This window comes from Lithobates pipiens, unplaced genomic scaffold, assembly GCF_037356315.1.
Source record: "Lithobates pipiens isolate NorthernLeopardFrog02 unplaced genomic scaffold, aLitPip1_a1.2 Scaffold_3, whole genome shotgun sequence".
Lineage (NCBI taxonomy): Eukaryota > Metazoa > Chordata > Amphibia > Anura > Ranidae > Lithobates > Lithobates pipiens.
This window is the reverse complement of record NW_027507790.1, coordinates 84,256,829-84,282,069: the sequence shown is the minus strand read 5'-3', so window position 1 is coordinate 84,282,069 and position 25,241 is coordinate 84,256,829. Positions and strand designations below refer to the sequence as shown.

Here is a 25,241-nt window from a genome sequence, read left to right as displayed (position 1 = left end):
GTCTGACTTCTGTGGTTGCCAACAAGTGTTTTGCCACCAAGTACTAAGTCATGTTTTGCAAAGGGTTCAAATACTTATTTCACTCATTAAAATGCAAATCAATTTAAAACTTTTTTTTAAATCCTTTTTTCTGGATTTTTTTGTTCTTCTATCCTTCACTCTAAAATAAACCTACCATTAAAATTATAGACTGATCATTTCTTTGTCAGTGGGCAAACATGCAAAATCAGAAGGGGGGTCAAATACTTTTTTTCACTCACTGTATGAATGTGCGTTAAGGACCTTAGATTGTAAGCTTCTTGAGGGCAGGGACTAATGTGAGTGTATAATATATGTAAAGAGCAGCATAAATTGATGCCACTATATAAGTATCTATAATAAACAAATACCGTATTTATGGGCGTATAACACGCGCTTTTTTCCCCTTAAAATCAGGGGAGAATCGCGGGTGCGTGTTATACGCTGATACTCCGCGATTTCAGCACAATTTTTTGGGCTCTGGGCGGCTAACAGCCCTTCTCGCGGCTTTCAAAAGCTGCCGAGGTCCGAGAGCGGCCGAAAGCCGCCGAGAAGTTCCGAGAGCGGCCGAAAGCCGCCAACAACTTCCGGGTGCCGCCGAGATACACAGGACATCTCGGTGGCGCCATTTTTAAAAACATAAGCGCTCAATGCACTAAGACAGACAGGCTGCAATGAGGACAGGCTGCAATGAGGACAGGCTGCAATGAGGACAGGCTGCAATGAGGACAGGCTGCAATGAGGACAGGCTGCATGACAAGGCTCCAATGAGGACAGGCTGCATGACAAGGCTCCAATGAGGACAGGCTGCATGACAAGGCTCCAATGAGGACAGGCTGCATGACAAGGCTCCAATGAGGACAGGCTGCATGACAAGGCTCCAATGCGGACAGGCTGCATGACAAGGCTGCAATGCGGACAGGCTGCATGACAAGGCTGCAATGCGGACAGGCTGCATGACAAGGCTGCAATGCGGACAGGCTGCATGACAAGGCTGCAATGCGGACAGGCTGCATGACAAGGCTGCATGACAAGGCTGCAATGCGGACAGGCTGCATGACAAGGCTGCATGACAAGGCTGCAATGCGGACAGGCTGCATGACAAGGCTGCAATGCGGACAGGCTGCATGACAAGACTGCATGACAAGGCTGCAATGCGGACAGGCTGCATGACAAGGCTGCATGACAAGGCTGCATGACAACGCTGCAATGCGGACAGGCTGCATGACAAGGCTGCAAATGACGCTGACGAGGCTTCAGATGGACACTGATAAGGCTGCATTGATGGGCATTTAAATGTAAGGTTTTTTTTTTTTCCTTAAATTTCCCTCCTAAAAGTTTTTCCCACAAAATTCCCTGCTAAACTTGGGGCGCGTGTTATACGCCGATAAATACGGTACATTTAAATGGTCAGCTTCTTTATTTTCAGGACTGGGTGTGAATTTTGGTGATAAGTTAATTTACCAAATATTTCATGTTTATTGCACAGTACTAAACAAATCATGGCAAAATTGCAAACTATTTGTCTTGTGTTTCAAGGGAGGAGAGAAAATAGTTCAAGAGTGATTCTGCAATAAGTACAAACCAGAAAGCTGCAGTAAATTATGACGAGCTATTTCCTCCATTGAAAATCAATCTGTTTTATGGAGGTCCCTGAACAACACTTGTCTGGTGTCTGACAATTAGCGAAGAAAATAAAGCCCTAAATAAACCCTTTTTTCTTTTCCGTACAGGATGATTTACCTTTTATTGTATGCATCCAGTAGGTAGAAATGATTGTGGCTTCCTGTGAGATAAAGGGGCATGTAGGAACAGCTGTACGCCCCTGCTACTTTCTATATTGTTTTGTGCTTAGTGCATTTGTCTGAAATCCCACTCTTCATTATTCCAAATGTACCCCGCAGAGTCACACTCAAAAGAAATTCATGTTGAGTTTTCATAATAAATGAGTTTTAGAACTTCTAAACGTCCTTTGCAGCACCTGGACAATGGAACAAATTACAGAACTGCAGTTGCATGCCGAAATGTGAGGCGAGTATTTATTGGCAAGACCTATTGCTATCAAAAAAGATATTTTTTATCTATTAACTACAGAAATTTCAGATATTTGAAGTCTCTCTATCTATCTATCTATCTATCTATATATATATATATATATATATATATATATATATATATATATATATATAATTTGAAGACTAAAGCCAAAATGTTTTTTTTTTTTTTTTTTTTTTTCTTTTTTTTTTTTTTTTTAGTACCGGAAGGGACAATTGCAGTCTAGAGTTTATTTCCCCAAATACCTTCGTCAAATAGGCCGAGATGACGGGACAATCCCAGAACATATGAAAAAACGTTCCTATTTGTGATTTACATATAGGACACTCAGGGTTTCTATCCGGAAATATTTGGTGTGTAATATACCCTGTGTAAAAATTTTACCTGAATGAGTTTGTCCTTAGATGAGATAACTAGTTTGGGGCTATACTTCAAAATCCCTCCTTCAAAATCCTTCAGCCCTCACTGTCTAGGAAGGGTATGTCACTGTGCCATAATTTCCATAATTTCTCTAACTTGGGGGAGTCAGTGCCCAGGAGTGCACCATACAGGGTGGATAAGGATTTAGTTAAGTCTTCCGGGAACAAAAATTCCTCTGAGGTCAGCCTGGAGGAGGGGTGTGGAAACTGGGCCCTGGCTGCATGTTTTAGTTGTAAATATCGGAACTCCATCCATCTGGGTAAGTCATATTTGGCCCTCAGGTCTGTGAATTGCAGTAGGGTGCCCTGGGGCATAATTTGGCCCAGAGTTGTAACGCCATGTCTGGCCCACAACTGGGGGTCTGAGATGGAGCGGAAATGTGGCAGGGTAGGATTTCCCCATGAGGGTTGTGCTGGTGACCACTGATCTGGCCACTTACAGAGCCGCCGGGCAGCAGTCCACACCCGCCATGTCACTCTGGTTGGTCCTGGTGTCGTCTCGCATGTCCCTGGTCCCCTGTAGGCAAAGCTGCGGAGCCCAGCCAGTGAGCCCAAGCAGCTCGCCTCCAGGCGCCACCAGGTGAACAGACAGCCACAATGTGGAACGAGCCAACCTTGGGACCGCTCCATTCCAAATAAAAGAGCCTATACATTTGTCAATCTCTTTAAAAAAGTAACAGGGATCCACACTGGACAGTTCCTAAATAGGTAATTAAATTTGGGCAACATAACTACCGTATTTTTCGGACTATAAGGCGCACGTAAAAGCCTAAATTTTCTCCCAAAAACGACCGTGCGCCTTATAGTCCGGTGCGCCTTATATATGACCTGTTGACATCGCTGGAGTTCTTTGTTAACAGTATCTGTCATCTTGACGTAAACCTTCGGACTATAAGGCGCACGTAAAAGCCTAAATTTTCTCACAAAATCGACCGTGCGCCTTATAGTCCGATGCGCTTTATATATATGGAAATATCCATTTTATCAGCCGGTCGTTGCTAGTGCGCCTTATAATCCGGTGCGCCTTATAGTCCGATGCGCCTTATATATGGAAATATCCATTTTATCAGCCGGTCGTTGCTAGTGCGCCTTATAATCCGGTGCGCCTTATAGTCCGAAAAATACGGTAATTTAAAGTAGATTGATGCGACCCAATAGGTTGAGAGGCAAATTCGCCCATATCAAACATTTTGTTCTTAGAGTCGACAGGACAGGCAGAAAATTTTTTCCCATGAAATTTGAGGGGCTCTTGGTTACCAGGACCCCCAGGTAGCAAAACTCCTCAACCCAATGCAGGGGGGTGGAAGACGCTCTATTGATAGCTCCCTCATCCAGGGGGAAAAGTACCGATTTGGCCCAGTTAATCCTAATACCCGAGTGCCCTCCAGAGTTCTCAAAAATTTGTAGAGCTGCAAGGAGCAAGGGGCCCGCATCATTGAGGTACAATAACGCATCATCCGCATACAGAGACAGCTGCTTTTCCAGCTTACTCAGCCACAGACCCAGCACATTCAGGGCACACCTGATAAAAATTGCCAGGTGCTCCAGGGCAAACAGACTGGGGGAGAGCGGGCATCCCTACCTCGTACCACGAAAGAGAGCAAATGGCTGATAGCCAATTGTTTGTTTGTACTCGTGTTCTGGGTGCTTGATATAGGAGCGGGATGTCATGGATAAATTTAAGGCGAACCCAAAGCAACGCAAGACCTCCCATAGATAAGTCCATTTAAAAGAAACAAATGCCTTTTTCTGCGTCTAACGAGGCAATTGCCCCGGCGCCCTGATTATTGTGCATTACAGATGTATTTAGAAATAGCCATCTGATGTTAATGTCAGTTCCATGAACCCTGTCTGATCTATATCAACCAGATCTTCTATCACCTGGGATAGCCTATTGGCTAGAATTTTCGCAAAGATCTTGGCATCAACGCTTAGCAGGGATATGGGTCTATAGGACAAACAGTCCAGGGGGTCTTTACCTGGTTTGGGGACCAGCACTATGGGTAGGGCCTCTAGGGATTCAAGGTCAGAGAGTAGCATCGTTAATTTAGGGGCTAGGAGTTCAGCGAAATTGGAATAAAACTTGGACGGCAAGCCATCCTCCCCCGGGGCCTTGTTTTTGGATAGTGGGGAATAGTGAAAATCCCGGTTGGTCATCCTTTACATATTAAAATGTAAAGGTGAGCTGCGCTAAAAAAACAAAAAATAAATAAAAACAATAGCCTCAACTCTAACGAAAGGGCTCAAAAGTCACATATATTGAAGGGTCTACAACCCCAAGTAGTTAGTAAGCAAATATTTATTAATACATGCGCCGTAGACAGCGGTGCCCGTTTTCGGGCAAATATCTCCTAAACCATATAGGTTTAGGAGATATTGCTTGGACCTACAGGTAAGCCTTAATCTAGGCTTACCTGTAGGTCAAAGTGGTTTGTAAGGGTTTACAACCACTTTAAAGACAAGTTTGGTGTAGTTCCTGTGACGGTTCATCCAGAACTCCTGCACATTTGCTTTGTCGATCTCACTGACACTGAGATCTCAAATTCCAGTAAGCGGCCCCTTTTTTCACTGGTGGAGGTGGCTCTCTGGATCCTTTTTTAGACACGAAGTAATGTGGGTGTCTGCTTTATATCCTCACTTTGGATGAATTATCACCATCTGCTGATTGCTCTTTTTTTGGGACTTTAACTGACTTTATTTTATTTATGTTTTCACTTTCATTGTACACTTATTGGATTTGTTTTATATTTTTTAATTTTTTATGTGTTTTTACAAATGAGGGACATATACACCCTGTGACACTAAGTGTTGTTATTATCTGTTTTGGGGGACTCTGGTTAAGGTCCTCACATGTGATCTGATATTGTTTTATATATTTTTTTGATCTGATATTGCTGTTTGTTTTTTGTTTTTCACTTATTTATTTAGGACACTATTCACTTATATATATTTTCAACATTTGAATTTGTATTAATTAATATTTGCTCACAAACTACTTGGGGTTGTAGACCCTTCAATATATGTGACTTTTGAGCCCTTTCATTAGAGTTGAGGCTATTGTTTTTAGTTTTTTTTGTTTTTTTAGCGCAGCTCACTTTTACATTTTAGTTTGCTATATCGGAGTATTACGATTGGAATTGCTGCTTGTAGGGATTTTTATTCTCTCGAAATAGCACGGTTTACTTCTTGCATTTTTTCTGTCATACTTTACATATGTGCCCCATTGGGGAGATTTCCTTTTCTCTAGACACAAAAGAAAGTGAGAGCAAATCTTTCCTAAAGTGACAAATTCCGTCATAACAAGATTTCCCCTCTCTATTCCTGTTCTGGTGGCAGCTCAAATTTTTTTTTTCCTCACTGTTAGCCCCAGTGACAATGGTTAGCTTGACAAATCGAGAGGGTATCTCTCAAACGGAGGAGGAGATAATAATAAAAACGTGACAGGTTTTAACCACTCACCAATCTATCTTGTAATGAGACTATCACATTTTTGTTAAAACTGCAAAAAAAAAAATTGTTATACCTTTTTGTTAATCATACATTATGGGACACAGGACTTCATGGACAGTGGCCAAATGGCAGGATTTCCTGACCAGGCAAATCCCCTTCCAGTTTACTTACGCCTCAGTTGATGTAATTTGTCTTTAGGTGAGGAATGTGCCTACCTATGTGTCCTTGAAACTTTCTTCTGTGGGCTTTAGTTCACCCATTTCCTGGCCTATTTTTAGGGCTTTATCTGGATTAGTCGGTACAGCCAGTAGACCAAGAGGGGACTACCTGAACCCTGCATGCAAGAGTGGGGAAAGCCTATAATGCTGCCGGTGGGCACTGGATCCTATGGGTGGTGGTCTTCAGGATACAGTGTACCAGGTAAATTTGTTGGCAAGGTGCTGTAGAGATCCAGGCTAATGATCTCCTGGTGGGGGAGTCAAGTTCCTAAGAGCTCTGTGGGGCGTGCCTGCTGTAATGGAAGGACGAGGGGAGGGCTCCTAAATCCGACTGTCAGTTAGAAAGGACCCCCTGCACAGTACAAGGTGGATGAGGTTCTTGGTCTATAAAGATGCCACAGATGAAAGGTTAGAGGCCCTCTTTAATGCATCCTCTCTAGTGGGAGGGTCTTTGCAGTCTGCAATGGCTTTGGTGGGAGTTTGCAAATTGTATGATCTGTTCCAGATTGTCACACCCAGGAGATCCTGCCTTCTTGCAGTTCCCGGGAAGGTTTTTTGAGAGCCTTGAGTTTCTTAATTGCTACCTTAGGCTCCATAAACTAGCTTTCCCATGTGTGCACCATATCAATCCACACGAGAAGGCTCCTATGGCTCAAGTGTTTGGTAGAACTTCTCTTCAAAAAGCATCAGTTTCACTACCCTTGGATGTTTTTATCCGTAGGTGATTAGAATGAAATTACACGCATCTGGCACTAAGCAAAACCTGTGTTTCAGGTCTGTAAGATGAACTAGATTTCTAACTCCTCCGGCCCCAGAGGAAAGTCCTACTCATAGTGAATCAACTTGTGCAGGTATGGAAAGGTCTATATGCCTTCATGGCCATCTTTACTCAGAACGTCCAGAGGTTACAAACTAGAGTTATATGCTCTCTCAAATCGGGCCTGCATGAAGGTGCTGGGGAAGAGGAGCCCCCCTCAATGCGGTCCCCAATGCCAATTTTCACTTCAGAGCTCTTCAGCTCCATATCCTGTCAATATGGGTCACACATCAGAGGTTCTTGAATTTGCCAATGCATCCAACTCCCAGGACCAGGTCAATTCTGGAATGGTGGATATCCATGCAGATGCTGAATACCAGAAAATTCTTCCCCTGATGAATTTAGAAGATCCTGACAGCAAATGCCTACCTGTTGGGCAAGGGGGATGTTCTGGAAAACCTGTTGGCTTGGGTAATGTAATCCTCGGAGCAGAAGTTGCCAATAGACATCCTGAAACTTTGGGTGATTCAGCTGGTGTGTCCTAACCTGGTCTTCAACTGACTACATGGTCTTGCCATCGGGGGAACTGTTTGAGTTTATCTGAAGTCTACAGCTTTATTTTGAACAATTAAATTCCCTGTTTTGTTTTTGGGTTTTTTTGGTTCTTTTTTGTTTGTTTTTTTGGTTCCTGAGGGTGCTCGCAAGGGTCAGGCTGCTATTTCTGTCCACTATTTATTTTTTTGGTGGGTTTGTCAGCTCATTTTTTAGGCTTCTTTCCTTTCTGGTCAAGGCCAATTCCACCAGGAGTGCCTGTGCTTCCTGGGCAATTCTGTATTAAGCTTCTGTTGTTTAAAGTTTGTAAAGCTTCTACCTGGCTTTGAATACCAAGTTCTACCTGTTTAATTTTCACGCCTCTGTGGATGCCAGCTGTGGGTAAAAGGTCTTGCTGGTGGCTTTGTAGAGAGTTTCCCCCTATTCTGTTTTTGGGCATGTTTAGCCTTGTTGCTGTGTTGTCCACTGGTCATTTTCAGTGCTGGGACATGCTAAGTGGTAATAGTTATGTAGAGTTTTTGGTTTACCTGTAAAATCCTTTTCTTTGGGTACATCAAAGGACACTGAGATCCTTCCCATCTTGACTGTTTTATTGCTTCATTGCATTGTACAAAATGAAAGCTTAGCTGTCTGGGAGTTATGCCTGGGTTCCTGCCTTTTTTTTTTTTTTTCTACCAGGGTCAATTTACCTGAAGATGGTGGCATAACCCAAGTAGTCATGAATATGAGGTCTGTGTCCCTCGATCTAGAAGAAAATAATTGACAAGCAGCTCCTGAGGCAGAGATGCTGTTAATCACTGTTCTTGGAGGTAGAAGCAGAGTGTGTGTGTGTGTGTGTGTGTGTGTATAGCAATTAGTATAACTAAAAACTAAACTAACCTATTTTTCTTTAGATTAGGTTATGAGGGGTTAGAATCACTGCCTGGTTTTAACTGTGGTGCCCCGTTGGGAAGATTTATAATTTCCCCCATTTCACCAGCAATAAAAATGGGAAATCTTCCAATGGTGACGGTTGTTCCCTTGACAACTGTTAAGAGGAGATTTCCTACCATATAAAGAGGAAAGATGTATATTGCCTTAAGTCTCCAGAGCAGAAAGTGAAGCGAAATATTCCTAATGAGACACAGATGGCAAAAGAAGAAAAAAAAAAACACACACACACACAAAAACACATACGCACACACCTGACATTGGTCTTAATCCTTCCATTACTAAAAATGGAAATAAGTTCCTTTTAATTTTTAGGTATAATTCATAAAATTGTGCTTAGTACTACCTGTGCACTAATTTCTACAGAGGGACCAAAACAGTAACTTGGTGATGATGTAAGTGGCAAACATTGTATTGCACAAAGGTCACTTTCACTTCCTATCTCCGCCCCCCCCCCCCCCCCACTTTATTTATTGCCCTATGTCACTTTTTAGTCTTCTTTTTGTTTTGTACATGGTTTTGTACATGTGACTGGTAGGGTGTAGGTCCTCTGGCCTGCCCTGAAAGTCTTAGGTGGAGTTGGACATAGCCTTCTGGCTTAGTTCGCCTTCTCTCTGGGGCTCTCCCTTCAGGGGGAGCCCCACCTAGTACTTGGGTAAGTCTGTTTCGACAGACCCTCCAAAGAATGGGATACATCTGGTTTTCGGCAAGATGGACCAAATGTAAGTACCCCTGTCCCCGTCTAACACCCAGGGGGATCAGGGCAAGGTCTTTTGATTTTGGAAGACTATGTGTACACCCATTGTGCGTTTTGTGTATCACTCTTTATGTGTGTGCATTCTTTTGGCACCATGTGGAGTTTTTGGAGTGTGTTCACATACCATGGGCAGACCCTGGGAACATTTTTGTAGAAAAAAATCTATAGTGAATGTAGTGCTGGTTTAAAATGTGTGCTAAGCAGCTTGATGTAATGTTGATTTTTAAGAGAAAGGTGCAGTTTCCATCCAAAATTTTTATTTATTTTTTTCAAATTTTTGATAAAGGGTTTATTTATTAAAGAGGAGTTCCACCCAAAAATATAATTTTTTTAAAGGCACCCAGCCCCCACTTCCTCCCCTAGCACTGCGGCACTGGAAGGAAGTTCCGCTCTCCCCCCCCCCTCCCCCGCCAATCCGTTCATGACATGTGTAGTAGGGACGCAACGAAATTTCGGCCGCCGAAACATATCGGCTGAAAATTCCCTTTTCGGCAATTTGCCGAAAGAGAAAAATGGCCGCCCATCATGGGGGTGTCCTGTAGCGCAGGAGAGCGTGCCATCATATAGAGGCCCCCCCCTTGTCTGGGGAGCTTTGATGGACAGACAGATCACCCGTCCCAGGCTTGGAAGGGTGATCTGCTATCAAAGTGCCTGTAAAATGGGGAGGGGCTGTATGTGACAGCTCGTGGCCGGGAACACACAGCTATTGAAATGAAAGCTGTGATGTTCCCGGCCATGTGATCAAACAGGCAGCATAGGCAGTTCTCCTCTCTCTTCCCTTCATAGGCTGCCTACAATAGGGGACACACTGGCTGGCTGCACTGGGGGACACACACTGGCTGGCTGCACTGGGGGACACACACTGGCTGGCTGCACTGGGGGACACACACTGGCTGGCTGCACTGGGGGACACACACTGGCTGGCTGCACTGGGGGACACACACTGGCTGGCTGCACTGGGGGACACACACTGGCTGGCTGCACTGGGGGACACATACTGGCTGCCTGCACTGGGGGACACGCTGGCTGCCTGCAATGGGGGACACGCTGGCTGCAATGGGGACACTGTCTGGCTGCATCTGACAGGCACTGGTGAGGCTGCATTGATCTCCTGTACCATGTCCCCAGTCTCTGACCGTCTCCTGTACCATGTCCCCAGTCTCTGACCGTCTCCTGTACCATGTCCCCAGTCTCTGACCGTCTCCTGTACCATGTCCCCAGTCTCTGACCGTCTCCTGTACCATGTCCCCAGTCTCTGGCCATCTCCTGTACCATGACCCCAGTCTCTGACCATCTCCTGTACCATGTCCTCAGTTTCTGACCATCTCCTGTACCATGTCCCCAGTCTCTGACCATCTCCTGTATAAAAATATTTTTTTAACAATATGTTTCGGTATCGGTGCTGTTTCAGTTTTCGGCCTAGTGTATTTTTCATTTTCAGTATTGGTTTCGGCAACAAAAAACCCATTCGGTGCACCCCTAATGTGTAGTGCTCGCCCAGCTGTGAAGCCACAGCCAAGTGCCCACAGTTAGAATGCTGGCGCCTCAGAGAGGGGCAAGGATTCCTGCACCTGCATCACTGGACCATGGGACATGAGTGTCTGGTTATTAAAAGTGAGCAGCTACACTTTTTGTAGCTGCTGACTTTTTTAAATGGGTGGAACTCCGCTTTAACCTAAATGCAGAGGATTTTTACTTAAACTTTCTACAAAGTGGCCAAACCATGGAAAGAATCTCCATGCATAGTTAGCAGAATGACTTTGTCCCAAATCTGTGATTGGCTGAATGTGTGACAGCCAAATGAGACAGCTGGTAAGAAGCTAACATACCAAATCACAGAACATTCAGATTTGTTCTAAATAAAATTCAGAATAGAATTTATTGTTCAGTCAGTTACCAACTGTGTAAGGTTTTGCTAGTAGATATATGTACAGTAGCGGTGGGCTGTTTTTCTCCTAAACTTAGTGTTACAGTTAGTGATGCACTGAATTTTAAGCTGCTGATCGGCTGAAAATAGGCCCCTTTGACACCAGGGAACCAATTGGGTCCGCCTGTCTATTTTTTTTTAGGCGGAATTGATCGAGCCACCGATTATTCTCTATGGGGCGGCGGATGTCAGTGGACATGTGTCTGCTGTCACCCGCCGGCATCCGCTCCGATCTTCTAAAAACAGACGTATGGGGATACATTCTCCATCCATCGATCGGATCAGATGACCATGGGATGGAAACGGACATGCAGTTTTGGTGCGTTTTTTTTTTTAACTGACCAAAAATGCTGCAACAGGATTTTTAACACTGCTTCAAAAGGTGCCAATAATGGCCGACAATGAATTAATTTTCATTTAAATTAATGATATTATTTTAAAAGTCGAATGTAATACAATTATTTATAAAAATAAAATAAAAATAAATAAATAAATATATATATATATATATATATATATATATATATATATATATATATATATATATATATATATATATATATATATATATATATATATATATATATATATATATATACATACACATACACATACACATACACATATATATATATATATATATATATATATATATATATATATATATATATATATATATATATATATATATATATTATAATTTTTTTTTTTTTTTTTTTTAACTGTCAATTTGGGTTTCGGCCAAGTGCATTCAGAATTTTCAGTCTCAGTCCTGGATGTTTCCTTTCGGTGCACCACTAGTTAAAGTATAATGTATAGACAAAACTTTAATTTTTTTTGTGTCTTTGCTAGTTAGTTTCAAACAGAGTGATGGGTTAGGCAACACTTTAATAATGCATAAGAACTCATATATACTTTTTGCACTTAAAGGCTACGTTCACCTGTAAAAAGAAATGTAAAATTCTATGCACATTTTTTTTGCAGGTGAAAAAATGTGCATTTAATATTTTAATTTTTCTAAGTAGCCTGCAGAGCCTTGTACCTGCAATAGCTGCCTGTCCATGCCTTGTATGGGCAGGCAATTACCTGAATGCAGGAAGATGAATGGACTACTAGATGTCCTCACAGCTCATTGAGAACAGCCGTCAGCCGCAATGGCTGACGGTACTTGTAGGCATTCATTCACAGGAAACTGTTGAATGATGCAACCATGTGGGCGGAGCTCTGCACATCTGTGCTGTTTTCAAATTGTGACATCCGATGTGGGGAGAAGATCCCCCCCCCACCCGTTTTCACAGGGGAGGAGGGTTTTTTTTATGGGGAGGAGAGGCAAGAGCTGGGACATGTTACATGTTCTAAAGGTGAACTTTTCCTTTAAAGTCCCTGGCTGTATATTGGAATAACAAGGTCAGAATTAGAAATCACATTCGCATGAGCTAAACCATTTTTGATTCTGCAGTTTACCAAGCTGAAAACTCCATTTGGTTGTGTTAAAACCTGCATATACCGTATGCATCCCTTGCTTTTCCAAGGAATTATCCACTGATCTAAAATCAGATCAGTCTTGGATCCAACAGCTGAGATAGGGAAATGCATCTCAATTATCACCTGTCGGGAAAAGCTTAAAAAAAAAATGTTTACAATACCAGTGCTGAACGCCTTGTGAAAATGCTAGCTGTCTGAGAGTCTCTGGTTTCAGCCCTTCCTGAGTCACTGGCCTAGAATAAAGCATGCAGTAAGTAAAGTGAAATGGAAGAGAGCGTGTCTGATCTGCATAGTTTGTCTGGGTCAGTGACTTAGCAAGTACTCTTGAGGCAGTTATGCCAGTAGACCACACTAATAGTTATTTAAAAGAGAAGTATGTTGTTTTTTTGTATTTTTTTTTTCATAATCATACTTAGCTGGGGGGTGCGCATCGGTCCGATGCTGCATCTGTCCCCCGCCGGCTCTAAGACTGAGATCCGAGCGATCGAACACTGCCGATCGCTTGGATCTCTGGGCTCCCTGAGCAGAGAGCTGGTGACTGTCCACTGCTGTTTTGTATTTATTCGCACATCCAGCAGTTACCTACGGTTAAGGACAGATGATCCGCCCTTGGCTCAATCAGTGTTCACAACTAATCGCAGATATAAATGAGCTGCTGAGGTTCTCCAAGAGGCAGAGTCCTTCCTGATTAAGAAGGAAAGGAGCCTGTTTATTGTTGGAGCACGTGTTGCGGGGGTCAATACAGTGAGTTTGCCCAAAAGGGATTCATTTGCAGAATTTACCTAGGAGTGATCTATATTACACGTTGTATGGTAATACCACATTCACAATTATATGGACTTTTTTCCTTTTTTTTTATTTATTTTTTTGATTCATTGATAGTTTTTCTGATGATTACTGAAAACGCATACAACATCAGTTCAAAGACGTGGTTATTTATAACTCACAGATAAACTATTGGTGATAGCGCAGTATATATATATATATATATATATATATATATATATATATATATATATATATATATATATATATATATATATATATCTTTTTTTATTTTATTTTTTAATAAGCCTGCAGGTGTAAATTTGGTTTTTACCTTGCACTTGTCTTTACACCTATTAAAGTCTATTGGACAATTTTGGATAGAGAAGGAAAGGTCTAGAACCACCTGATATGTTTTTATTATTTTTTAGGTTAATTCACTCCTATTTGTCCTGGTGACCATTGTCATTGTAATGAAAAGTTATAGGGAATCCTACATTTTATGGTTGCTATTGCAGCAGAAGGTGAAAGAAGACCTTTCAAAGAGGACACTTGTTCTTAGGAGAAGTTTAATTGTTGATGTTTATGTACACTTTAATATATCTGTTTATCTATTTATATGTAGTATAATGTATATTCTGAGTTTGGCATTTACATCCCCATTATGATGGAACGCTTTTCTATTTTTTTTTTTCCAGCATGTCTGCTGTTACTGCAAGAAAGATTTCTGTTCAGTTTGCTCAACACTTCATGAGAACCTCAGGAGTTGCAGTACCTGTCATCTACTACAAGAAACTGCATTTCAAAGGCCTCAGTTAATGAAATTAAAAGTAAAGGATCTGCGACAGTATCTGACTCTAAGAAACATCCCCACCGACAGCTGCAGGGAGAAGGAAGACTTGGTGGAACTGGTGCTTTGCCACCATGGCTCATGTCCTGAAGAGGAGATGGATGTTAATATGGACAGCTCTGCACGATCACAGACATCTGCCTTTTCTTTTTTTTCTGCTTTATCAGCACCTTCATCTTCTTTATCCTCATCTCAGGGAGAACTATCTGATAGAAGTGGGAGCATGGGAAGTGCTTCTACATCCCAGGTACTTGGGATTGCAACTTCATGGGTGTATCAAAAATGGCACCATTCACAAATGAAAACATATCATGAATTAGTCTGCAGATTAATAAAGCTGCATTGTAAACTGCAACATTTTATTTGAAACTGTTCCAGTGTTTCATCAATATATAATTGCTTATAAAAATAGACTGATAATGGAGCAATTATAGTTATGTAACATTGGCCTAGGCTGGCCATACATTCTACAATTGTCTTGTACAATTTTCCTTTAGTTACATAGTTAGTCAGGTTGAAAAAAGACACAAGTCCATCCAGTTCAACCACAAAAAAAGAAAATATACATACCGGTACATATATATCTATCTATCATACCAGCCCATATACCCAATTCTATACCCACAGTGGATCCTGAGGAAGGCAAAAAACCCCAGCAGAGCATGATCCAATTTGCTAAAGCAGGGGAAAAAATTCCTTCCTGATCCCCCGAGAGGCAATCGGATTTCCCCGGATCAACTTTACCTATAAATATTAGTACCCAGTTATATTATGTACACTTAGGAAATAATCCAGGCCCTTCTTAAAGCAATCCACTGAGCTGGCCATAACCACCTCTGCAGGGAGTCTATTCCACATTTTCACAGCTCTTACTGTGAAGAAACCTTTCCGTATTTGGAGATGAAATCTCTTTTCCTCTAGACGTAAAGAGTGCCCGCTTGTCCTCTTGACTGTAAAGGGAATAACTCAACACCAAGTTCACTATATGGACCCCTTATATATTTGTACATGTTGATCATATCCCCCCTTAATCACCTCTTATCAAGAGTGAATAAATTCAGTTCCTCTAATCTTTCCTCATGCCGCTTATCAGTTTGGTTGCCCTTCTCTGCACTTTCTCCAGTTCCCCGATATCCTTTTTGAGAACTGGTGCCCAAAACTGAACGCCATATTCCAGATGAGGTCTTACTAATGATTTGAACAGGGGCAAAATGATATCTCTCTCTCTCTGGAGTACATACCTCTCTTAATACAGAAAAGGACTTTGCTCGCTTTGGAAACCGCAGCTTGGCATTGCATGCTATTATTGAGCTTATGATCTACCAAAACCCCCAGATCCTTCTCCACTATGGATTCCCCCAGTTGTACTCCCCCCTAGTATGTATGATTCATGCATATTCTTAGCCCCCAAGTGCATAACTTTACATTTCTCAACATTAAACCTCATCTGCCACATAGTCGCCCAATTAGACAGAGCATCGAGGTCGGCTTGTAAATCGGAGACATCCTGTAAGGACGTTATTCCACTGCATAGCTTGGTGTCATCTGCAAAGACGGAAATGTTACTTTTGATCCCAGACCCAATATAATTTATAAAGATCTTAAAAAGTAAGGGTCCCAGCACCGAACCTTGGGGTACACCACTGATAACCTTAGACCATTCAGAGCAAGAATCATTAACCACTACTCTCTGAATTCTGTCTTTTAGCCAGTTTTCTATCCATTTACAAACTGATATTTCCAAACCTGTAGACTTTACCTTACACATGATCCGTGTGTGCGGAACTGTATCAAACGCTTTTGCAAAATCCAAGTATATCACGTCCACCGCCACCCCTCTGTCCAAGGTTTTACTTACCACCTCATAAAAAGAAATCAGGTTTTTCTGACAACTTCTGTCTTTCATGAATCCATGCTGTCTGTTGCTTAAAATATTTTTTTCCTGCAAGAACTCGTCTATGTGGTCTTTTATTAATCCCTCCAGTATCTGCCCAACTATAGAAGTTAAACGAACGAGTCTATAGTTACTTGGTAAAGACCTTGTTCCCTTTTTAAATATAGGCACCACATTGGCCCTGCGCCAATCCAGTGGTACTATTCCTGTCATTAATGAGTCCCTAAAAATTAGATACAATGGCTTTGAAATTACAGAGCTCCATTCTTTTAGGATCCGTGGGTGGATGCCATCAGGTCCAGGTGCTTTATCCACCTTTATTCTGTCCAAATATTTCTGGACCATATCACTTTTGAGCCATTGTGGATTTGGGGCTGCGTCACTACCACCCCCATTATGGACACGAGCTCCCCCATGCTCCTTTGTATACACAGAGCTGAAGAAAAATATTTAATAAGTTAGCCTTCTCTTTGTCCCCAGTCACCCACTCCAGATTATTTTGCAAAGGGCCTACATGCTCAGACTTAACCTTTTTACTATTAATATATTTGAAGAATTTTTGGGGGTTTGTCCTAATATCTTTTGCAATCTGCCTTTCGTTTTGAATTTTTGCATCCTTGATTTTCCTTTTGACATATTCTGCTATATTCCTTGTAACATTTAAATGACACTAGCGTTCCTTCATTTTTATATTTTTTAAAAGCTCTTTTTTAACTTTGGCCGTGAGCCACATTGGTTTTATTTTTAGCCTTTTAAACTTATTGCCCATGGGAATATACTTTGCCGTGAGATCACAAACAGTCTTTTTGAAGGAATCCCATTTCTGTTCTGTGCCCATTGATGCCAATATTCTCTCCCAGTCTAAGTCCTGGAGAGCAGCCCTCATCCTTGGAAAATTTGCTCTCTTGAAATTAAGTGTTTTTATCTTTCCCGTATGTGATTTTTGCTTACAGCTAACATCAAATGAAATCATGTTTAGTGTTACCAAAGCCATAAAATATGAGGTCAAACCTAAACACTTTTGATTTGTATGCAGTCTGGCAGGACCTTGCAATGCAGAGTTGAAGCTAAATCTAAAGGAAATTGAACAAGAAAATTGTATAATGTGTGGCCAGCTTTAATATGAATTGTTGGGATAGTTTGAGACATTTTTGTGTACTGTCTTGATCAAGATTTGCAAGGTAAACTGGGCACAGTTATCTGTTCTGTTACCATTAAAGCAGAAGGGAAATTATAAACCATCCTTTCCCTCAGTACATATAAGTGCACGGTAACAGATCCCAGATCAGCTGTGACCATCCTGGACTCTACCATAGCTTTGTCCACTTCTACTAATCTATAGTCCTTGCATGCTCAGGGGGCAACTGTACAGTGCGTCAAACAAGGCACTAGAAATCCAAGGTTAAAAACAAAGCTGGGAAAGCACATGCATTGGTCACCTAAAAAAGGAATGATCTGAGGTCTGGTTCTGAGCATTTATGTGATGAGACCAAGGGAATGACTGGGGATACATGATTTATAATTTCAATGCTACCTTAAAGTAAACCGGTGGTTTACTTTAAGGCAGATCATACCATTTGTTTATACGAACCTTGTTCCCGCTACCCTCTGTTTTCTTTTGGCTGTTGAAAGTTAGGCCCTTTTCACACCAGCGGACTGATTGGGTCTGCCTGTCTGTTTCGATTGGACCACCCATTGTTCTCTATAGGAGAGGCGGATGTCAGCGGACATGTGTCTGCTGTCACCCGCCGGCATCCGATCCAAGTCCCCGTATAAGCTCTGTTTTTACTTGGAGCGTACACGGAGATGAGGACTCTCAACACCAGTGGAGCCGCAATTGAAATGAATATTATTTTGTTTAGTGTGGGCAAATCACAGATTCATTTTAACTTTTCATTTACATTCTATGGTATAATGTTACAATGGTTGACAAATACATTTAGTGTGCACCCCCCCCCCCCCCCAAACTGCTACTTCTAATTTGGGTGATTGGCTCTTGAGCTATTTATGAATTTTGGCAACCGTTTAAAGGCTAAGTTCACCTTTAGGAGCATGTTACATGTTACGCCCATATGTGGGTTCTAACATGTAACATTCCCCTATACTCCCACCTCTCTCTGTGTGAGAGTGGGTGGGGGATCTTCTCCTCACACCCGCTATCACTTCTTGAAAACCACACAGCTGTGCAGGGTTCTGCCAACACATCCATGTAATTGCCACCAGCCGCCGCAGCTCTTGTAGTTTTCAATGAACCGGAGCGGGTGCTGGTTAGCGCTCTTGTATTTCATTGATTCTTTCTGCAATTCAGTAACTGTCTACCAGTAGGGGAGGTATGAGCAGACAGCTGACTGAGAGTCTGCAGGATCACAGGATTGCATTCACAATCTGCTGATCGCGGGCGCAATGCTTTAAGCCCCATACACACTATCAGATTATCTGCTGAGTTTTTCCTTCAGATTTACCAAAACCATGTAGTAGAAGGGCCTGCCTGATTGCATACACATTGAAACTCCTAAGGTTTGTCCTCATATTACATGGTTTTGGTAAATCTGAAGGAAAAACTCAGCAGATAATCTGATAGTGTGTATGGGGCTTTACAGGCTGCAATATAAAAAAATAAATAATAAATGCTAATTTTTTACCTGCTAAAATATGTGCTTTTATTTTATTTTTTAAGGTGAACGTATCCTTTAAATGTGGAGCTGAATTAAATGGAATCAATCCCCTTTATTTCATTTTAAATTGACTAAGCCTGTGCTTAAGAAAGCTTTATAATCATCCCTTGTCTGTGAAGGTTCTCATTTACTATGCTTTATTGAGCGTGGCACTTCAGTTTATGTCAGGGGATCAAAAGAGAGCATAAGGTAAACCAGTACTCTATTTTAAAGTTTTAAAGAACTGACACTACGCTATGCCTAAGAGCTCATGAACAGTTTTGTTTATGTGACCAGAGTTGCATGCAAGCAGTCTGTTACTGAATGGGAAAGCAGCAGATATACAGGCACACATCCTAATTTTGACAGATCTATAAGGGCAAGGTGTGTGGCCTTGCACAGAGACAGTGGGAGAATTACTTAAACTGGTGCAGCTGTGCATATTCATTAACTCCTAGGTGTTATTGTCAAAGCTTAAAGCGGTAGTAAACAAAAAAAATTGTGCCCCTTGCAGCATTATGGCATAATGTGCTAGTGTGCACAGATTTGCCTGCAGCGCTGTCATGGCTATCCAGCGCTTCCATCTTCAACAAATCTTCCTTCTGGGTATGCGTGCTCTAGCTGTATGAATGGCCGCAATGACGCCACCGAGCTCTGAAGGTACGACACGGGTGTGCTGTCCTTTCAGAGTGCATGTGCTAGTGATGTCATTGGCTGCATCCCGTATGAATGTCTCCAAAACAGAGACTTTACTTCCGCTTTAATTGAACAAGCTGAACTCGGAAGGTGATTGGTTACTATGCACAACTGCACCATATTCTGTGTGCAGCGGTTTTAGTATCTTCCCCAGTATGCGTTCAGAGACGTGCACCCTCCTCTGCATGTGTATCAAATTAGGATGTACATTTGTGTCCATACAGCTGCTGCATTCCTGTTCAGTAACATAGACTGCCTGGCTCCAGCTGCAAAAAAAACAAAATGCTTTCTCATGCTGTGCGCGGGCCTCAGCGCCTGCGTGAAAGAGCCCTAGAAAAGGGAGCACCCAAAGAAATGTATCTGCAACCTTTCCTGATTATAGCCTCACACTTCTTTTGTTTTTCTTATCAGGGCCTGATTTTCTCTTGAAAAGAAGCAGTCGCACTCTGTCTGCTTGTCCAATAAAAATGACACCTTTTATTGAACCAGGTGCTTGAGAACAAAGCCCCTCCTGGATCCTCCCTCTCTGACACATTTCACCAAAAATTTACTTAAGGTGGTTGTAAAGACTTGTTTTTTTTCCCTCTATAAAAATAACAAACAAGTTCTACTTACCTGCTCTGTTGTAGTGGGTTTGCACAGAGCAGCCCAGATCCTTCTCTTCTCGGGTGCTCTTTGCTGCTCCTGGTCCCTCTCTCCTGTTCAGTGCCCCCACAGCCAAAAGCTTGCTATGGGGGCACCCAAGCTGAGTCACAGCTCTGTGTGTCCATTCTGACACAGAGCCCCGGCCCTTCTCCCTCCTGATTGGCTAGCTGACTTTGACAGCAGTGGGAGCCAATGGTGCCGCTGCTGCATCTCAGCAAATCAGATGGCTGAGACATTTGTGTACAGAGATGGGGCTCAGGTAAGTATTGGGGGGGGCTGCTGCACACAGAAGACTTTTTATCTTAATAGAATACAATGCATTAAAGTGGTTGTATACCCTTTTGTTACATTTTTACCTACAGGTAAGCCTATAATCAGATGGAAAAAATTATGCCGCGCTAGGAAAAAACATGAAAACAAATAAACTATATGTGAAACAGGCAGCAGTAATAGATGTGATATAACACCAAAACAGATATGCAAAAATGGAAAACTGCGCCAACCCTATACTAAAATAAATAACAAAAAATAGTGACAAAATATAAGTAGTTATCATTAAATAATTATAACGACAAAAATACACCTTAAGTGCAAAAAACACAGTATTACATAAAATAAAATAAAAATATCATAAACAAAAGTCCAATCATGGAAAGTTCATAAGTGAGTCCGGATAAACGTTTGTGACACCACAGTGATTCAACACAATCCAAAAAGCGCATAAAGTGCCCGTCACCGTATATTCAATGCGCTTACCAGAAAATAAACAAATTAGGGCGTTTGTATATATTCGATGGGTCCCATCAAAAGATATCCTCCTTTTTAGTAGGTCAGCTCTCCATCTCCTAATAGTGCCTTCTAGATACCAATCTATTTCGTGGTCCCAATAAGGAGCTCTCGAGACTGCAAATGTGTTACTTGCAGGATTACCAAAAGAACAGAAAACTAAATCCTTTTTTTTTTATAAGTGATCACATTCCCTCTGTTCTCAGCTGCATAAGAGTTGGGGGGTGGAGAAGCAGAAACAAAAAATCAAGGATCCCTCTAGGTACTTCCCCCTTCTTTTTTTCCTGTACCTGAATCACGGATGGAGGTACAACCCGTGTGCTTCCCTGTAGGTAAAATTTAATATCTCTTAAACCTGTACGGTTTAGGAGATACTCACTTTGCATGCAGCCACTGACCTCAGAGGCGCATGCGCTGTGAAGGTCCAGCAGACGTTTCCGGAAAGAAGACTCCCGCACGCATGCGTGGTAGTGAGGTCAGCGTGGCTCAGGCTACTCACAGCGTCCAAGCCACGAACCCGGAAGACACACCGGGATCAGATGCGACCGCCTCGTTCTTGGGTATTTCATAATGAGCTAGTATGCAGTGCATACTAGCTCTTTATGCCCTTTTGCATCACAGGGTTTTTTGTTTTTTTGTGTGTGTATACAACCGCTTTAAGATATAAAAAAAAAAAACCTTCTGCCTTTACAAACCCTTTAATCATAAAACATGCCACCTGATAATTGGGGACTGGAGCCAGAGAGGACTTAGCAGTGGTGTTCATTATATTTCCCTGATTTGTCATGTTATGACTAAGCCATTTTAATTGCAATCCTCATATCCAGTGAGACTGCTTTATATGATGGTTCTCTGGCTCATAGAAAAGGTTCCTGCTGTCTTTGACTCTCATCTTTAGAGAGCACTTTAAGGCTAGGTTCACATTGCTGCGATGCGGGAACGCCGCGAATCCGCGGCGTTTTCCCGCATCGCACACCTCCCGCCGGCAGTTCACACTGCCCTTTGCGGACGGCTGGGGGTGTCAATGTTATGTTAATGACACCCCCAGATCCGTCGGCATATCGCAGTGCGATCTGCCGACTCGCACAGGAATCGGATCGCATGGTGTGAACCCCCATGCGATCCGATTCCGTTGCGGACCCAAAAAAGGGTCCCGTGCGAGTTTGCTGCGGGACCGCTGCGAGTTCAGCCATACTATCTGTATGGCTGAACTCGCAGCGCTACGGAGATCGGATGTGATTTGCTGTGCGAATCACATCCGGTTCTCCCCCCGCAGCAGTGTGAACCCAGCCTAAAGGAATTGTAAAGTCAGGGTTTTTTTTTTATCTTAAGGCATTCTATGCATTAAGCTAAAAACCTTCTGTGGGTAGCAGAAGGTAGCAAAAGCACTCCCTAATTGCTTTACTGACTGAGCCTCTACCCAGCGATGTCCACAAGTGTCTTCGTTGTCCCTGAGACTCCTCCTGATTGGCTCCCACGGCTGTCAATTAAAATCGGCCATAACATAGAACACCACATTTGTAGGAGTACTGATAGGGCTGCACACTCCGATACAAATATTTGAAAAAAATGGAGAATTCCCCATGGGGCTTTTTAGCAGCAAATATGAGTCAAAGAAAATTCATTAAAAAATTCACAAATTTTATTCACAAAAACTAGTTGGACAATGGTTAAGTGCAAAAGTTAAAATATGAGCTCTGGTATGTACAATGCGAGACCATTTGAGCTAGGAAAGAAGAGACGGTAATGCCCTATGGAATATTTTAGAAATATACATCAATGGGTGTTAGCCCACAATATATAGTTATACCATCCGATGTTACGAAAAGCCCCAATGCATTTCGACCTTAAAGATTTTGGTCTTCTTCATTCAGCTTAATAACCACAATATATTTACCCAATGGGCTCGCTTATCCAGGGTGGATATCCTGCGATATCTCTGGATAAGCAAGCTCATTGGGTGGAAAGGGTGGTAAATATGTTGTCGTTATTAAGCTGTTTGTATGATAAATGTTCAATTAAACATGTTTATATGTTATGAAATATTATAATTTGTCCATTTGATGTATTAATAGAAATGTAAGAACCCCCTGAAGAAGACCAAAATCTTTAAGGTTGAAATGCATTGGGACTTTTTTTTTTTTAACATCAGATGGTATAACTATATATTGTGGGCTAACACCCATTGATGTATATTTCTAAAATATTCCATAGGGCATTACCGTCTCTTATTTCTTAGCTCAAATGGTCTCTCATTGTACATGCCAGAGCTCATATTTTAACTTTTGTACTTAATCATTGTCCAACTGTTTTTTGTGACTAAAATTAGTGAATTTTTTATGGATTTTCTTTGACTCATATTTGCTGCTAAAAAGCCCCATTGGGAATTCTCCACTTTTTTCAAAAATCAGTAAGCCAATCAGGGGAGAGAGGGGGCAGGGCCAGGTCGGAGCTCTGTGTCTAAATGAATACACTGAGCTCTGAGTCGACTCGGGTGCCCCCTGTAGCAGGCTGCTGTCTGAGGGTCACTCGATAGGAGGAGCCAGGAATAGCAAAGAGGGACCAGAGAAGAGGCTATTCCGGGCTGCTCTGTGCAAAACCAACTGCACAGAGGTGGTAAGTATAACATGTTTGTTATTTTTAAAGAAAAAAGAAAACAAGCCTTTACAATCACTTTAACTTTTAAAGCTTAATGGATACAGGTTCATCCATTCCCAAGTTTCATAGTTGCTGTTTTGTCAACTGCCTGACCTCACATGCTGCACTCTTAGAACTTGGGAAACCACATATAAGGTTGATCAGTTGACAGATGGCAAGTGTGAAACTAAAAAAGCCTATCCAAGTCCAACAACAAAAAATTGAATTTCTTTATCGTACATCACAGGACACAGAACCACAGTAATCACTGTATGGGTTATATAGGCACCTTTAGGTGATCGACACTGGCACACCCTAGACAGGAAGTTTAACTCCCTATATAACCCCTCCCCTTACTGGGAGTACCTCAGTTTTTTTTTGTCAATGTCTCAGGTGTTGGTCTCGAGTAAAGATGTGCTAAGCTGTGCTCCATTGGAGGGCTTTCCTCCACCCCAGCCCTCCCTACATGTCGATTCCGTCAGATCGGAGCCCCGCTCGTGCAGTAAAGCAATCCTTTTTGAAAAGAATGAGGGGGGCACGTGGGAAGTCGGAGGGAAGGGGGCAGGGCGTAGTGCGGCGTTGCCATGCCTCAATGTTCACAACGCAGGGGCTGTGTAGGCTATAAGTCCACCTTTTGCAGGTGCATTCAGCTGACGGAGGGACACAGCAGACGGGGGCATGTGAGTGTTGGTGACACAAGCATTCCCAGGGCGCATTTACTTAGCATCAGGCTGAGCTTTAATAGCAGTGGCAGTTGCTGAACTATTTGCTCAGCAGTGGGTGCATTTTTGGTAGTACCTCTGCATTTATGCTTAGCACTATAGTATATATTTCACTTTACCATTTGTATGATCCTGTAGCTATGTTTCCTACATCAGTTGACTGAAGATACTTTATAACAATTATTTGTTATAAATGCTTTATAAATTTGAAAGTTAACCACTTGCTGACTGCCGCATGTACATTTACGTTGGCAGAATGGCACGGCTGGGCAAATGGGCGTACAGGTACGTCCGTTTGAATTTGCCGTGTGGTCACGTGCACGCTGCCGGTGGCGTGCACACGACCCTGCCAGGAGCTCCGTGAGACGGATTGCGTGTCCCACGGACTCGATCGCCGTGGGGATACACGCAATCGTCTCATGGAGCTGAAGAATGGGGAGATGCTAATGTAAACAAGCATCTCCCCGTTCTGCCTAGTGACACTGTCACTGATCATAGCTCCCTGATCAGTGACAGTGTCACTAGGCAGGGAGCTATGATCAGTGTCATTCGTAGCACATCCCCCTAACAGTTAGAAACACTCCCCAGGGCACAACCCCCTCCCTAGCCCCTTAGTGATTAACCCCTTCACTGCCAGTGTAATTTTTACAGTAATCAATGCAATTTTATAGCACCAATCGCTGTAAAAATTACAATGGTCCCAAAAATGTGTCAAAATTGTCCAATGAAAAAAATCGTTTTTTAATATATTTTTGGGGGATATTTATTATAGGAAAAAAGTAAAAAATAATGCGCTTTTTTTTTTTCTAAATTGTCACTCTATTTTTGTTTATAGCGCAAAAAATAAAAACCGCAGAGGTGATCAAATACCACCAAAAGAAAGCTCTATTTGTGGGGGGGAAAAAAAGATGTCAATTTTGTTTCGGAGCCACGTCCCATGACTGCGCAATTGTCAGTTAAAGCGTTGCAGTGCCGAATTGCACAAAGTGCTCTGGTCTTTGGCCAGCAAAATGGTCCAGGGCTT

At 42.2% G+C, this 25,241-nt stretch overlaps 1 protein-coding gene across 3 annotated transcripts in view; it reads left to right on the top strand.

The window, feature by feature from the left end:
* The window catches only part of RNF34 (ring finger protein 34), a 72,590-nt gene that overhangs the window by 28,645 nt on the left and 18,704 nt on the right, over positions 1-25,241 (top strand). For all 3 annotated transcript variants that reach the window (XM_077461981.1, XM_077461979.1, XM_077461980.1), the window contains one exon: positions 14,032-14,430. In XM_077461981.1, coding sequence (XP_077318107.1) covers positions 14,032-14,430 — 399 coding nt within the window. The remainder of the gene's footprint in view (positions 1-14,031; positions 14,431-25,241) is intronic.